The following is a 15,207-nucleotide window of genomic DNA, read 5'->3' as shown; positions in this document are numbered from 1 at the left end:
GGAATTAATCCTAAATTGATCCCAGGATTGATCCCAAGATTTATCCCAATTTTTCCCTGCCCAGGGAGGGGAAATTTGTGAATCTGAGGGAGAAATTCACATTTTTTCCACTCCCCAACCCATTTTAGACCCATTTTACATCCGATTTTAACCCAAAAAAAAGGGGAATTTTTAGGGAATTGATCCCAGAATTAATCCCAGGACTGATCCCAAATTTAATCTTGATTTTTCCCTGCCAAGGGAGGAGAAATTTGTGAATCTGAGCGAGAAATTCACATTTTTTCCACTCGCGAACCCATTTTAGACCCGATTTTAACCCAAAAAAAAAGGGATTTTTTTTTGGAAATTGATCCAGAATTAATCCCAGGACTGATCCCAAATTTTATTCTGATTTTTCCGTGCCCAGGGAGGAGGAATTTGTGGATCTGAGCCGGGAGTTTGAGCCGTCCCTGGTGAACAGCACCGTGTACCTGCTGGCCATGGCCATGCAAACAGCCACCTTCGCCATCAACTACAAGGTGACAAATCGGGAATATTCCCATTTTTCCTGTATTTTCCAGCATTTTCCACACTTTTCCACCCTTTTCCACATTTTTCCACCCTTTTCCCTGCTTTTATTCCTCAGTTTTCCCCGTTTTTCTCTTTAGTTTTCCTGGTTTTCCCAATTTTTTCCCCATTTCCTCCCAGTTTTTCTCTTCATTTTTCCCAGTTTTTCCTTCTTATTTTTCCTTCTTATTTTTCCCAATTTTTCCTTCTTATTTTTTCCCTTCCCATTTTTCCCAGTTTTTCCTCCCCACTTTTCCCATTTTCTCTCTTTGTTTATCCCAGTTTTCCCCAATTTCTCTCACCCCTTTCCCCCCATTTTTCCCAATTTCCCCCCCCATTTTTTCCCAGTTTTTCTCTCCATTTTTCCCCTTTCTCTCCCCATTTTTCCCAATTTCTCCTTCCCTATTTCTTCCCACTTTCTCTCCCCATTTTTTCCCAGTTTTTCATTTCCATTTTTTCCCAATTTTTCCTTTCCATTTTTCTGTTTTTCCTCCCCACTTTTCCCACTTTCTCTCCCCATTTTCCCCCCATTTCTCTCCCCATTTTTCCCAGTTTCTCCCTCAGTTTTTCCCAATTTTTCCTTCTTATTTTTCCCATTTTTCCCTTCTCAATTTTCCCAACTTTCTCAAGTTTTCCCAGTTTCTCTCCCCTCCTTCCCCCCATTTTCCCTCCCAGTGCCTTCAAACTCCCTCCCAGTACAAACCAGTATAAACCAGTTCATCCCAGTCCTTCCTAATCCCATCCCAGTTTATCCCAGTCCCTCCCAGTCTCTCCCAATCCTCTCCCAGTGCCACCAAACCCCATTTTCCTGCTGTGAAACCCCTCGGAATCAGCTCCCAGTGCCCCCAAACTCCCTCCCAGTGCCCCCAAACTACCTCCCAGTACAAACCAGTTTATCCCAGTGCCCTCCTAATCCCATCCCAGTTTATCCCAGTCCCTCCCAGTACAAACCAGTACCTCCCAGTGCCCTCCCAGTTTATCCCAGTGCCATCAAACCCCATTTTCCTGCTGCAAAACCCCTCGGAATCAGCTCCCAGTGTCCCCAAACTCCCTCCCAGTCCAAACCAGTTCATCCCAGTGCCCTTCTAGTTTATCCCAGTCCCTCCCAGTACAAACCAGTGTCTCCCAATCCCCTCCCAGTCCCTCCCAATCCCCTCCCAGTGCCCTCCCAGTGCCATCAAACCCCATTTTCCTGCTCCGAAACCCCTTGGAATCAGCTCCCAGTGCCCCCAAACTCCCTCCCAGTACAAACCAGTTAATCCCAGTGCCCCCCCAGTTGATGGCAGTGCTCCCCCCTGCAGGGGCAGCCGTTCATGGAGAGCCTGGGGCAGAACAGGGCCCTGCTCTGGGCGCTGCTGCTCTCGGCCTCGGCCGTGCTGGGGCTGCTCAGCGGCGCCTGCCCCGAGCTCAACCTGGGCTTTGGCCTCGTGGAGATCCCCCCGGAGGTGAGCTGGGGCAATTCCCAGGGAATTCCTGGAATTTTGGAGGAATTCCTGGAGTTTTGGGGGGAGTTCCTGGAATTTTGGGGGAAAATCCTGAAATTTTGGGGGGAATTTCTGGAAATTTGGCGATTTGAGGATTTGGGGATGTGGAGGTTGGGATTTGATGATTTGGAGGTTTTGGATTTGGGGATTTGGGATTTGAGGATTTGATGATTTGGGGATTTGGGATTTGGGGATTTGAGGATTTGGGGATTTGAGGATTTAGGGATTTGGGGATTTGGGGATTTGATGATTTGGGGATTTGGGATTTAAGGATTTGGGGATTTATGGCTGATGGAACATTCCAGAATTCACAGAGATTTGGGGATTTGGGGATTTGAGGATTTGGGGATTGGGGATTTGGAGATTTGAGGATTTGGGGATTGAGATTTGGGGATTTATGGCTGATGGAACATTCCAGAATTCCCAGGGATTTGGAGGTTTGGATTTGGGAATTGCGATTCGGGGATTTAGGGATTTGGGGATTTGGAGATGGGGATTTAGGGATTGGATTTGGGATCTAAGGTCTGGAAATTTAGGGATTTGAGGATTTGGGGATTTTGGATTTGAAGATTTGGGGATTTTGGGGATTGAGATTTGGGTATTTGATGATTTGGTATTTGGAGATTTGGGGGTTTTGGATTTGGGGATTTGATGATTTGGAGATTTGGGGATTTCAGGATTTGGAGATTCGATGATTAGGGGGTTTGATGATTTGGGATTTGGGGATTTTGGACTTGGGAATTTGGGATTTGATGATTTGGGGATTTGAGGATTTGGGATTTGGGGATTTATGTCTGACAGAACATTCCAGAACCCTTGATCTCTGTCCCCAGTTCCGGCTGCAGATCCTGGGATGGGATTGGAGTGAAATCCCGGGGATTTGGGGATTGGGAATTTGGGGATTTATGTCTGACAGAACATTCCAGAACCCCTGATCTCTCTCCCCTCTGTCCCCAGTTCCGGCTGCAGATCCTGGGATGGGATTGGGGTGAAATCCCGGGGATTTTGGGATGGAGATTTGGGGATTTGAGGTTGATTCCCATATGGAACATTCCAGAACCCCCTCTCTCTCTGTCCCCAGTTCCGGCTGCAGATCCTGGCCGTGCTGGCGGCCGATTTCCTGGCGGCTTTTTCCGTGGATCGGCTCCTGCAGCTCCTGCTGGGCACGTCCCCCCTGCGAGTGCCTTCCTGAGGGGCCAAAATCCCCAAAAAACACCCCAAAATCACCCCCAAATCATGGAATTCCCAACCCCTCGGCCAAGGAGGAGCCCAGAGGATTTTTAAACCTTGTCCAGGAAGTTCCGGCAGCTTTCCAGGTGGGGATTGCTTGGAATTTTCCAGGATTTCATGGGATTTTCCAGAATTTCTTGGAATTTTTCAGAATTTTCCCAAGGATTTATTGGCATTTTCCAGAATTTTCCCAAGGATTTCTTGGAAATGGTTTTTTTTTGGGAGGGTGGGGGGGGAACGGAAGGGGGGAATTTGTCAATGGAAAAAAAAGAAAAATTTCAATCAAGGCTTTTTTTTGGTTGTTTTTGGAAATAGTTTGGAATTTTTTTTCTTTTTTATGGAATGGGGGAGGAATAAAAAGAGAGTTAAACTGAAAAATCCAGGAATTAAACCCAAAAATTAGGGATTAAACAGAAAAATCGGGAATTAAACCCAAAAATTGGGAGTAACGGGGCCTCCTGTGGGAGCGCTGTGACCCCGCCTCTGCCCCAGCGTGATTGGCTGCCAGCTTTGATTGGCAGCCGCGCTGGCCAATGAGGAGAGCCGGCGCCTCAGGTGAAAAGGCGGGAACTGCGAGCGCCCGGAAGTCCCGAGGGGCACCGGGGACCCTCAAACGTCGTTAACGGCGGCACCGGGAGCGGCGACCCCCGGCCGGGGACCCTCGGGAACCACCGGGAGCCGTTCGGGAGCCGCTCCGGGCACCACCGGGAGCCGTTCGGGAGCCGCTCCGGTACCGCCGCGGCCTCAGGGCAGGGCCCCGCCCGTGAGGGGAGCGGGAACGGCGGTGATTGGCTGAGAGCTGTGATTGACAAGCTGAAGGGCCAATAGGAAATGAGGAACCCCACACCTGTTCCCAGTCCATTCCCGTTTATCCCATTCCCATTTATCCCATTTTTTTCCCATTTTTCCCTTCCCATTTTTCCCATTCCCCCAATCACCACCCCCCAATTTTTAACTTGAAACCCCCACAAACCATCTCAATAAGAACCCACAAAAAAAAAAAATCAACAGCCGAAAATTAATCAATAATTAATTATTAATTAATAATTAATCAAGAGCCCATCCAGCCATGGATTTAAATAAGAACCGTTAAAAAAAAAATAATAAAACCGGGAAAAGGAACATTTACAGCAGCGCCCCCCCGTGGCCGGCCGGGGGTGCGACAGTGCAACAGCGCTGGGGGGGGCTGGGGACATTGGGGGTCCCAGGACCCCCCCAGTGTCACCCCAGGGTCACCCAGACAGGGAGGGGACATTGAGGGGACACTGGGGGTCCCAAAATCAACCCCCCCAAGACATTGAGGGGACTTGGGGGTCCCAGGACCCTTCCAGTGTCACCCCAGGGTCACCCCAGGACATTGAGGAGACATTGAGGGTCCCAAAATCCCCCCTGAGGACATTGAGGGTCCCAGGACCTTCCCCTGTGTCACCTCAGGGTCACCCCAGGCAGAGAGGGGACATTGAGGGGACATTGAGGGTCCTAAAATGCCCCCTGAGGACATTGGGGGTCCCAGGACCCTCCCAGTGTCACCTCAGGGTCACCCAGAGAGGGAGGGGACACTGGGGGTCCCAAAATCTTCTCAAGGACTTTGAGGGGACATTGGGGGTCCCAAAATCCCCCCTGAGGACTTTGAGGGGACATTGGGAGTCCCAGGACCCTTCCAGTGTCACCCCAGGGTCACCCCAGGACATTGAGGGGACATTGGGGGTCCCAAAATCCCCTCTGAGAACATTGAGGGTCCCAGGACTCTCCCGGTACCACCCCAGGCAGGGAGGGGACATTGGGGACACCGAGGGGACATTGGGGGTCCCAGAACCCTTCCCTGTGTCACCCTGAGGCCACCAAGGCAGGGAGGGGACACTGAGGGGACACTGAGGGGACATTGGGGGTCCTGGGCCCCGCTGGAAAGTGCCAGAACAGGGAGGGGCAGTGCCACCCCCGGGGGGTTTGGGGACATTGGGGACCCCCCCGGGTCCCTCAGAAGCCGTCGGGGTCCGCGGGGGGGGGCAGGGGGGTCCCGGCCAGGCTGGGGCGGCTCCGAAGGGACTTGTCCTCCTCCTGTGGGGACAGAAGGGGACAGAGATGGGACAGTGATGGGGACACTTAGGGGACATTGTGGGGACACAGCAGGGACAGCGATGGGACAGTGATGGGGACATTGGGGACACATTGGTGGCATTGTGGACACACAGGAGACATGGCAGGGACATGCCGGGGACATTGGGGATACACAGGGGACATTGAGAACAGGGTGGGGACACATGGGGAACACACAAGGGACATTGGGGGACACACAGGGGACACACAGGGGACATATGGGGGACACGGGGGACACAGTGGGGACACACTGGGAACATACTGGGGCGCATTGGGGACATTGCTGGACAAACTGGGGGACACATTGGGGGCACTGGGGACATGGTGGGGACACACTGGGGACATGGGACATTGGTGACATGACACTGGGGACATTGGGGACACACTGGGGACATTGGGGACACACAAGGCACACATGGGGGACACAGGACATGACAGTGGGGACATTGGGGGACACAGGGAGGACACAGTGGGGACACTGGGGACACCCAGGGGACAGGGTGGGGACATTGGGGACACAGGGAGGACACGCTGGGGACACGCTGGGGACCCTGGGGACACACAGGCTGTTCTGGGGTCACTCACGGCCTCGGCGCTGCCCCACTCGGCCGCGTCCTCCTCCCCCCGCAGCGACTCGGGGCCCTCGTCCTCGAACTCCGTCAGGTAATCCGACTCCTCTGGGGGAGGGCAGGGGAGAGAGACCCCAGTGAGACCCCAGACCCAAATCTGAGCCCCCAGACCCAAAATCTACATCCCCAGATCCCAAACATGAGCCCCTCAAACTCCGTCAGGTAATCCGACTCCTCTGGGGATGGACAGGGCTGGGTGAGACCCCAGTGAGACCCCAGACCCAAATCTGTACCTGGAGACCCCAAATCTGCACCCCCAAATCCCAAACCTGAGCCCTTCAAACTCTGTCAGGTAATCCGACTGCTCTGGGGGAGAGATCAGACCCCAAATCCCAGACCCCAAACCTCAAATCTGAGACCCCAGACCCCAAATCTGCACCCCCAAATCCCAAACCTGACCCCTCAAACTCCATCAGGTAATCCGACTCCTCTGGGGCATGGACAGGGCTGGGTGAAACACCAGACCCCAAACCCAAAATCTGAGCCCCCAGACCCCAAATCCGCAAACTCGGGGTGTCCCCGCCCCTGTCGCGATGTCCCCTCGCTGTCCCCGCTGTCCCTGTCGCGATGTCCCCTCCCCTGTCGCGATATCCCCGCTGTCACCGTCGCCGTAGCCGTCAGACAGGTAGGGCTGGGCGGGCTCGATGCGCGACACGATCTCAGCCAGGTCCGTGAAACCGGCGCTGGGACAGGTGAGAACCTGAGGGGACACCGGGGGACACTGAGGGGACACTGAGGGGACACCTGAGGGGACAGTGAGGGGACAGGTGAGCACCTAAGGGGACACCTGAGCATCCCCAGGGGACAGAGGTGACAGGAGGGGAACAGAGGGGACAGGAGAAGGAGAGAGGTCCCCAGGTGTGTCCCCAGATCTCCCCAGGTGGCCCCAGGTGTGTCCTCATGTCCCCCCAGCTGTGCCCAGGTGTCCTCAGGTGTGTCCCCGCTGTCCCCAGGTGTGTCCCCAGCTGTCCCCATCTGTCCCAGGTGTCCCCAGGTGTGTCCCCAGGTGTCCCCAGCTCACGTCCATCCGTTTGCTCTCGTTGAAATCCGCCGACCGTCGATCCTTCACCATCTTCTCGATGACGTCGCCGCGGCTCCAGCCCTCGAACACCAGCTTGCCGTGCTGGTAGCCCACGTCCTGGGACAGGGGACAATGGTCAGGGGTCAGGGCTGGTAGCCCACGTCCTGGGACAGGGTACAGTGGTCAGTGGGCAGTGGTCAGTGGACAGCATTCAGTGGTCAGTGGCCTGGACTGACCCCCATGATGGCCCAGGACACTCCAGTGATGGTCAAGAATATTGAGCTGATGGTCAAGGACACCCAAGGATGGCCAAAGAACCCCAAGGATGACCAAAGAACCCCAGTGATGACCAAAGAACCTCAATGATAACCAAAGAACCCCAATGAGAAACCCAACAATGACCAAGGACCCCCAACAATGACTGAAGACCCAAAACAATGACCAAACAAACCCGAAGATGACCAAAGGGCCCGACTCACGTAGATCTCGTCGAACTTGCCGAAGTCCATGGTCTTGAAGCGGTCGATGGGTGGGCGGATGTACTCGCAGTAGGAGCTGGACTTGACCACCTCGAGCTGCCGCACGCAGGACACGTAGGCCAGGCGGGACTGGATCTCCGCCATGTCCGGCACCTGCCCGGAATGGACACTTGGGGCACGGCCAGCAGCTCCTCATTGTCATCATGGTCATTGTCATTGTCATCATCATCGTCATCATCGTCATCATTCTCATTGTCATGATCATTGTCATTTTCATTGTTGTCGTCGTCATCATCATTGTCACTGTCATCATCCTCATTGTCATGACCATTGTCATTATCACCATCATTATCATTATTGTCATCACCATCATCATCATGGTCATTTGTCAACTTTATCATCATCATCATCCTCATTGCCATTATCATTGTCATCATCATTTTGTCATTGTCATCGTCATCATCATCGTCATTGTTGTCATCGTCATCATTGTCATCACCGTCATTATCATCGTCATCCTCGTTGTCATTGTCATCATCATTCCCTGGTGTCCCCTGGTGACCTCCAAGGCCACTGACCACCTCCTGGAGGACACCTCCACCCTCCCTGGTGACCTCCCCACACCACTGACCACCCACTGGCCACACCTCCACCATCCCCACCATCCCCTGGTGACCTCTCCACACCACTGACCACCCACTGACCACACCTCTACCATCCCCACCATCCCCTGGTGACCTCTCCACACCACTGACCACCTCCTGGAGGACCCCTCCACCCTCCCCACCACCCCCTGGTGTCCCCACCTGTCCCCCCCTCACCGCCCACCCTCCACCCCTTGGTGCCACCTCCCGCTGTCCCCAGAGGTCACCCGGTGGTCAGTCCCACCTTGACCTTCTCAGCCCAGGGGTTGAGGCGTTTCCAGAGGAGCCACCAGCCGGACAAGGAGTCGCCGTAGTTGCACAGGTCGGTCTCGTCCTGGCTGCCCACGTCGATGGCGATCACCGTCTTGGCGCCCATGTTGCGCGCGATGTCGGCTGTGGGGACGGACGGACGGACGGACGGACGGTCAGGGGCCTTGGGGGTCACCAGGGGTGGAGGAGGTGACCTTCAGGAGGTGGTCAGTGGCATTAAGAGGTCACCAGGGGTGGTCAGTGGTCTTGGAGGTCACCAGGGGTGGTGGGGAGGGTGGAGGTGACCTTCAGGAGGTGACATGAGATGGAAGACGGTCAGTGGCCTTAGAGGTCATCAGAGTGGGTGGAGGTGACCTCCAGGAGGTGGTCAGTGGCCTTAAGAGGTCAGCAGGGTGGTCAGTGGTCTTGGAGGTCACCAGGGGTGGAGGAGGGTCCTCCAGGAGGTGACACGGGATGGAGGGTGGTCAGCGGTATGGGGATAGCTGGGGACACCAGGAGGGGACACCAGGAGGTGACACCAGGAGGGGACAGAGGGTGGAGATGCCCCAAGGGGGTGACCAGCACTGAGGACACCAAGAGATGATGGAAAAGGGATGAAAGATGATCCTGCACTTGGAGAAACGTGGAATGTTCTGGAAAAACTGACCCAGCAGGGAAAAGGCATCAAGAGGCAAGAAAAGATGGATGGATTTGACCATGAAAATCATTGGAATGTTCTGGAAAAACTGCCTGGCATGGAAAAACCACCAGGAGATGATGGAAGATGGATGGATCCTGACCATAAAAATCCATGGAATGTTCTGGAATATCAAGGCATCAAGACAATAATGAAAGATGGATGGATGCTGTCCATGAAAATCCATAGAATGTTCTGGAAAAACCGCCTGGCATGGGAAAAACACCAGGAGATGATGGAAGATGGATGGATCCCGACCATGAAGAACCACGGAAAGTTCTGGAAAAATCCATCCAACATGGAAAAAACACCAGGAAATAATGATAGATGGATGGATCCGACCACGAAAATCCACAGAACGTCCCAGAAAAAACCACCCAACGCTGGGAGGACACAAAAAACCACCGGCAGACCACGGCTGACCACCGAGACCACCGTCCATCTGTCCATCCGTCCGTCCTGGCCCCTCCCCGTGCCCGCCGTGCCGCACTTGCCTGGCAGGTTGTTGATGTACCCCCCGTCCATCAGGAGGTTGCCGTCCTTTGGGTCGCACAGAGGGGGCAGATACCCCGACAGGGTCATGCTGGCGCGGACGTAACGCCAGAGAGAACCTGCCGCCGGCAGGACCGGGAAAACCGGCGCCAAAAAAATAAAACAACAACAAAACCGGGGGAAAAAACGGAATTGGGGGAAAAAAAATGCTGTCAGTGCCCGGTACCGGGACCTGCCCTCGCCCTGGGCAGCGCCAGGGTGGGTCTGAGCACCACAAAAAACCTTCTCGTGGTGAGCAGAGGAACCCCCTGGTGTGCCCTGGGTGGTGGTGTGGACTCCCTGGAGGTGGTTTTTATTTGGTGTTTTGGGGTGGTGGTTTTGATGGTGGTTTTGGTTGGTTTTTTTGTGGATTTTTTTGGTCATTTTTGGTGGGTTTTTTAGTGGTTTTGGGGTTTTTTTTGGCCAGTTTTTTGGTCTTTTTTTTGGTGGTTTTGGTCCTTTTTTTGGTGGTTTTGGGATAGTTTTGGTCGGATTTTTTGGTGTTTTTTTAGGGAATTTTTTTTGTGGCTTTGGGGTGGTTTTGGGGTGTTTTTTTTTGGGGTGCTGACCTGGGACATTGTTAACATAGCAGCCGTCCACCAGCCAGTGGCTGTCCTTGGGGTCGCAGAGCGGAGGCAGGTAGGGGGTATAGGAGGCACTGGCTCGGACGTAGCGCCAGAGGCTGCCTGGGGACGGAGAGGACACGGTCACGGCCACCGGGGACCGCCCAGGGACACGGGGACGGCACAGGGAGGGGACACGGGCAGCCAGCAGGGGACTGGGGGGGGGTTAAGAGGGGTCAGCGGGGGTTAGTTGGGGTTAGAGGTCAGCAAAAGGAGGGAGGACGGGTGGAGGACACCGGCAGCGCGGTGGCCGAGTGGACGGCTCAATGTCCCAGGTGAGCTCCGGCAGCGGGCGAGGACAAAGGACAAGCCACCACCATCGGGGGCCCCGCCACCAGCACCGTGAGGTCCCCAACACCACGTCCCCAACACCACCACGATGTCCCCATCACCACCAAAATGTCCCTACCACCACCAAAATGTCCCTACCACCATGTCCCCAACACCACCAAGATGTCCCCACCACCACATCTCCACCACCTCCAAGATGTCCCCACCACTGTGTCCCCAACACCCCCATGATGTCCCCACCATCATGTCCCCAACACCCCCATGATGTCCCCCTACCATGTCCCCAACACCACCATGATGTCCCCAACATCACCATGATGTCCCCACCACCACAATGTCCCCATCCCCACCACAATGTCCCCACCACCTCCTCAATGTCCCCACCTCACCCCGATGTCCCCTGATGTCCCCACCACTACCACAATGTCCCCACCCCACCCCGATGTCCCCTGATGTCCCCACCACCACCACAATGTCCCCACCACCTCCTCAATGTCCCCACCCCACCTCGATGTCCCCTGACGTCCCCACCGCCGCCTCACAGGTTGTTACTGGTGTTAGTGGTCAGCAGCGGTGTTAGCGCCTCATGCAGCCCCAGCTGTCCCCTCCCCACCCCACCCGTGTCCCCAGGGTGGCATCGGCAGCTCCTGAAGCCACCCATGTTGTGCCCTTGGTGTCCCCGAGGTGTCCCCAAGGTGTCCCCGAGGAGCTCTCACCGTCCGTGTGCACCCGCATGGCCGAGGCCGTGATGTCGGTGGTGACGTTGAAGTAGGGCAGCCACAGGTCCTGTGGGGACAGCAGGGCTGGGTGACACCCTGGGGACACTGGGGAGGGGCCCAGGGCTGGGTGACACCCTGGGGACATCGGGGAGGGGCCCAGGGGTGGGTGACACCCTGGGGACACTGGGGAGGGGCCCAAGGGTGGGTGACACCCTGGGGACATCGGGGAGGGGCCCAGGGCTGGGTGACACCCTGGGGACACCCTGGGGACACTGGGGAGGGGCCCAGGGCTGGGTGACACCCTGGGGACACTGGGGAGGGGCCCAGGGCTGGGTGACACCTTGGGGACATCGGGGAGGGGTCCAGGGCTGGGTGACACCCTGGGGACACCCTGGGGAGGGGCCCAGGGCTGGGTGACACCCTGGGGACACCCTGGGGACACTGGGGAGGGGCCCAGGGGTGGGTGACACCCTGGGGACACCGGGGACACCCCAAGGGGACACACCTCGATCTGTTTGTCCTGGAAGACTCGGTTGATGCTGGCGTTGAAGGCCGAGCCCGAGAACATGGAGGTGATGGGGTAGGTGAGGTCCAGAACGGTCTCGAAAACGGAATTCATGCACTGGGGGAGGAGGAGGAGGAAGAAGAAAATTAGGGAGAAAAAAGGAGCAGGAAGGAGATGAAGAAGGAGGAGGAAAAGGAAGAGGGAGAAAGAGGAGGAGGAAGGAGATGAAGAAGGAGGAGGAAGAAAATGAAGGAGAAAGAGCAAGAAGAGAAGGAAGAAAATGAGTAAGAAGAGAAAAAGGAGTTTATAAAAAGGAGAAAAAAGGAAAAGAGGAAAAAGGAATAAGAGAAGGAGGAAATGGAGATGAAGGAGGAAGAAGAGGAGGAGGAAGGGACAAGATTAAGAATGAAAATGGAGAAAGAAAAGAAGGAAGAGAAAGAAAAATGAGGAAAAAATAAAGAAAATATACTAAAAAAAAAAAGAAAAAAAAAAAAAAAAAAGAAGAGATAAAACCTGTCCCCACCCTGTCCCCATGTCCCATGTCCCCAGTGTCCCCAATGTCCCCGTGTCCCCATGTCCCCACCCTGGCCCACTCGCGGGTGCGCTGTTTGGTGCGCACGGCGCTGCGCTCCTCGGCGTAGAGCCAATGGAGGTGCCACCACCCTGTCCCCAATGTCCCCAATGTCCTCAGTGTCCCCATGTCCCCGTGTCCCCAATGTCCCCAGTGTCCCCGTGTCCCCACCCTGGCCCACTCGCGGGCGCGCTGTTTGGTGCGCACGGCGCTGCGCTCCTCGGCGTAGAGGGCCCCGATGAAGGCGCCGATGGAGGTTCCCCCAACCAGGTCGATGGGGATCCCCGACTCCTCCATGGCTTTGATCACCCCGATGTGAGAGCAGCCCCTGCAGGGAGAATTCCAGCGGGGGGAATTAAAGGGGATTTGGGGGGAATTGGGGGGAATTTGGGACAATCAGGGAAATGGGGGAATTGGGGAAATCAGGGAAATTGAGGAAATCGGGGAACAATCACAGAAATTAGGGAACAATCAGGGAAATTAGGGAACAATCAGGGAAAATCAGGGAAATTGGGAACAGTCAGGGGTCTGCAGGCACCACAGGGGGTGGGAGGAAGGTGTGGGACAGGGGAAGTGGGACATGGGGACACAGGGACATGGGGACACAGGGATATGGGGACAGAGGGACTTGGAGACAGGGGGACAAGGGGACATGGGGACATAAGACCATGGGGATAAAGGGACATGGGGACAGGGGGACAGAGGCTATGGGGACAGGGGGACTTGGGGACAGGGGGACATGGGAACAGAAACACAGGGCCATGGGGACAGAAGGACAGGGAGACACAGGAACATGGGGACAGGGGGACACAGGGCCATGGGGACACCTGGCCATGGGATACAGGGAAAGAGAGAACATAGGGACAGGGCCTCAAACCATAGGGACACGGGGCTATGAGGACACAGGGACAGGGAGACATGGGGACATGGGGACACAGGGACAGGGGGACACTGGGGTGACAGGGCCGCCCACCTGGCGCCGCCGCCGCCCAGCACCAGGGCGATGGTGTTGCCGGTGAGGACGCGCGCCAGGCGCGAGAAGTCGCTGTGCCGGTCGGCGCTCCGCTCAAACACCTTCTCGTACATCTCCCGCTGCGCCGTGGGGACACCGCCGTGGGTGACAATGACAGGGCCACCCCCCGGGGCTGGGGCGGGGAGGAGGTGGCGAGGGTGACCAGGGAGGGGACCTCACCAGCTTGGCGGGGCTGCGGCGGGAGAAGACGCGGCGGGGACAGCGCAGGTGCAGGTGGCCCGAGCACCAGGTGCGCATGTTGAGCCACTCCACGGTGCGCGCCGGGCCCGCGCCGTCCTCGCGGTGCAGCAGCACCAGCTGCTTCAGGGCCCTCACCGCCGTGTTCTCCAGCATCTGCTCCAGCTGTGGGGACAGTCAGCAGGGCCACTGAGGGGTGGTGTCACCCCCGGAGCCTGGGGACACCCCCTGAGCACGGCCACCAACGGGTGGTGTCACCCTTGTCACCCTCTGTGCCACCCCGCCCTGTGCCACCCTCAGAAGTCCCACACCGCCGTGTTCCCCAGCATCTGCTCCAGCTGTGGGGACAGCCACCACAGGGCTGTGTCACCCTGGGAGCTCTGGGGACATCCCTGGAGCCCTGTGTCACCCCTTGTGCCACCCCCATGTCTCTGCCCCATCCTTGTCCCCTCCTGTCCCCATCCCACCTCCCCCAGGGCTGGCTCCTGCTCACCACTCCCCATGTCCTTGTCCCTCCTGCTCCTGTCCCCATCCTTGTCCCCTCCTGTCCCCATCCCACCTCCCCCAGGGCTGGCTCCTGCTCACCCCCCATGTCCCTGTCCCTCCTGCTCCTGTCCCCATCCTTGTCCCCTCCTGTCCCCATCCCACCTCTCCCAGGGCTGGCTCCTGGTCCCACCCCAATGTCCCTGTCCCATTCCCACCTCTCCCTGTCTGTCCCCATCCCTGTCCTCACCTTTGTCCCCATGTCCCTGTCCCCTCCATGTCCCTGCCCCCATGTCCCACCTCCCCCAGGGTGGGCTCCTGGTCACTGTCCCCATGTCCCTGTCCCCATGTCCCACCTCCCCCAGGGCGGGCTCCTGGTCCCTGTCACTATCCCTGTCCCCATGTCCCACCTCCCCCAGGGCGGGCTCCTGGTCCCCCAGCCCCACGATGAGCACGCAGTCGGCCTGGCGGATGCAGCGCAGGGTCCAGGGGGTCAGCGTGCAGTCCGTCTGGTAGAGCACGATGCGGTGCAGGTCCTCCTGCTGCGCCAGCCAGCCCGACAGCCGGTACTCCTGGATGCTGCCGGACACCCGAGCGGTCAGTGCTGGTCAGCCGTGCTCAGTGGTGGTCCATTCATGACCCACCATGGCCCATCATGACCAACTGTGACCCACCATGGCCAACATGGCCCACCATGGCCAAGATGGAGCAACATGGCCAACCATCCAACCATAACCCGCCGTGGTCAACATGGACCAACACGGACCCACCATGGCCACCATGACCCATCGTGGCCCATCATGATCCATTGTGACCCACCATGACCCACCATGGCCAACATTACCCATGATGGCCCACCATGACACATCATGACCCAACCATGACCAACCATGACCCACCACGGCCCAACCATGACCCACCATGGCCCAACCATGACTCAACATGACCCAACCATGACCCACCATGGCCCAACCATGGCCCACCATGGCCTAACCATGACCCACCACGCCATGGTGACCACCACAGTTACCTCTCCAGAGCCGAGGAGCCCAGGCGGGCGCGGATGATGTCGCTGGTGAGGAGCAGCGTAGGGCCTGTGGAGGTGAGGAGTGGTCAGTGGGGTGGGGGTATCTACAGGTGATGGTCAGTGTTGTGTTATGGGGTTGTGGTCATCTCCATGTCATGGGGATGTGGTCAC

At 56.8% G+C, this 15,207-nt stretch overlaps 2 protein-coding genes across 2 annotated transcripts in view; one reads left to right on the top strand and one right to left on the bottom strand.

Moving 5' to 3' along the window:
- ATP13A1 (ATPase 13A1) overlaps positions 1–4,582 on the top strand; it is a 40,975-nt gene extending 36,393 nt beyond the window's left edge. Inside the window, exons 24-26 of the mRNA XM_083881832.1 lie at positions 407–518; positions 1,848–1,991; positions 3,112–4,582. Of these exons, the coding sequence (XP_083737958.1) occupies positions 407–518; positions 1,848–1,991; positions 3,112–3,222 (367 nt within the window). The 3' untranslated portion in view covers positions 3,223–4,582. The remainder of the gene's footprint in view (positions 1–406; positions 519–1,847; positions 1,992–3,111) is intronic.
- Positions 4,583–5,106: 524 nt separating this feature from the next.
- LOC310921729 (patatin-like phospholipase domain-containing protein 6) overlaps positions 5,107–15,207 on the bottom strand; it is an 18,877-nt gene continuing 8,776 nt past the window's right edge. Inside the window, exons 14-28 of the mRNA XM_083881949.1 lie at positions 15,040–15,116; positions 14,420–14,588; positions 13,509–13,691; positions 13,290–13,408; positions 12,488–12,644; positions 11,746–11,862; positions 11,238–11,307; positions 10,177–10,293; positions 9,571–9,687; positions 8,375–8,523; positions 7,487–7,639; positions 7,008–7,124; positions 6,590–6,686; positions 5,943–6,034; positions 5,107–5,318 (exon numbers count right to left, since the gene is read on the bottom strand). Coding sequence (XP_083738075.1) covers positions 5,238–5,318; positions 5,943–6,034; positions 6,590–6,686; positions 7,008–7,124; positions 7,487–7,639; positions 8,375–8,523; positions 9,571–9,687; positions 10,177–10,293; positions 11,238–11,307; positions 11,746–11,862; positions 12,488–12,644; positions 13,290–13,408; positions 13,509–13,691; positions 14,420–14,588; positions 15,040–15,116 — 1,815 coding nt within the window. The 3' untranslated portion in view covers positions 5,107–5,237. The remainder of the gene's footprint in view (positions 5,319–5,942; positions 6,035–6,589; positions 6,687–7,007; positions 7,125–7,486; positions 7,640–8,374; positions 8,524–9,570; positions 9,688–10,176; positions 10,294–11,237; positions 11,308–11,745; positions 11,863–12,487; positions 12,645–13,289; positions 13,409–13,508; positions 13,692–14,419; positions 14,589–15,039; positions 15,117–15,207) is intronic.

The sequence above is a fragment of the Zosterops lateralis genome (genome assembly GCF_965231275.1).
Source record: "Zosterops lateralis genome assembly, chromosome: 36".
Classification (NCBI taxonomy): domain Eukaryota; kingdom Metazoa; phylum Chordata; class Aves; order Passeriformes; family Zosteropidae; genus Zosterops; species Zosterops lateralis.
The sequence above is the reverse complement of the archived record's forward strand: the minus strand, read 5'-3'. Positions and strand labels throughout refer to the sequence as shown.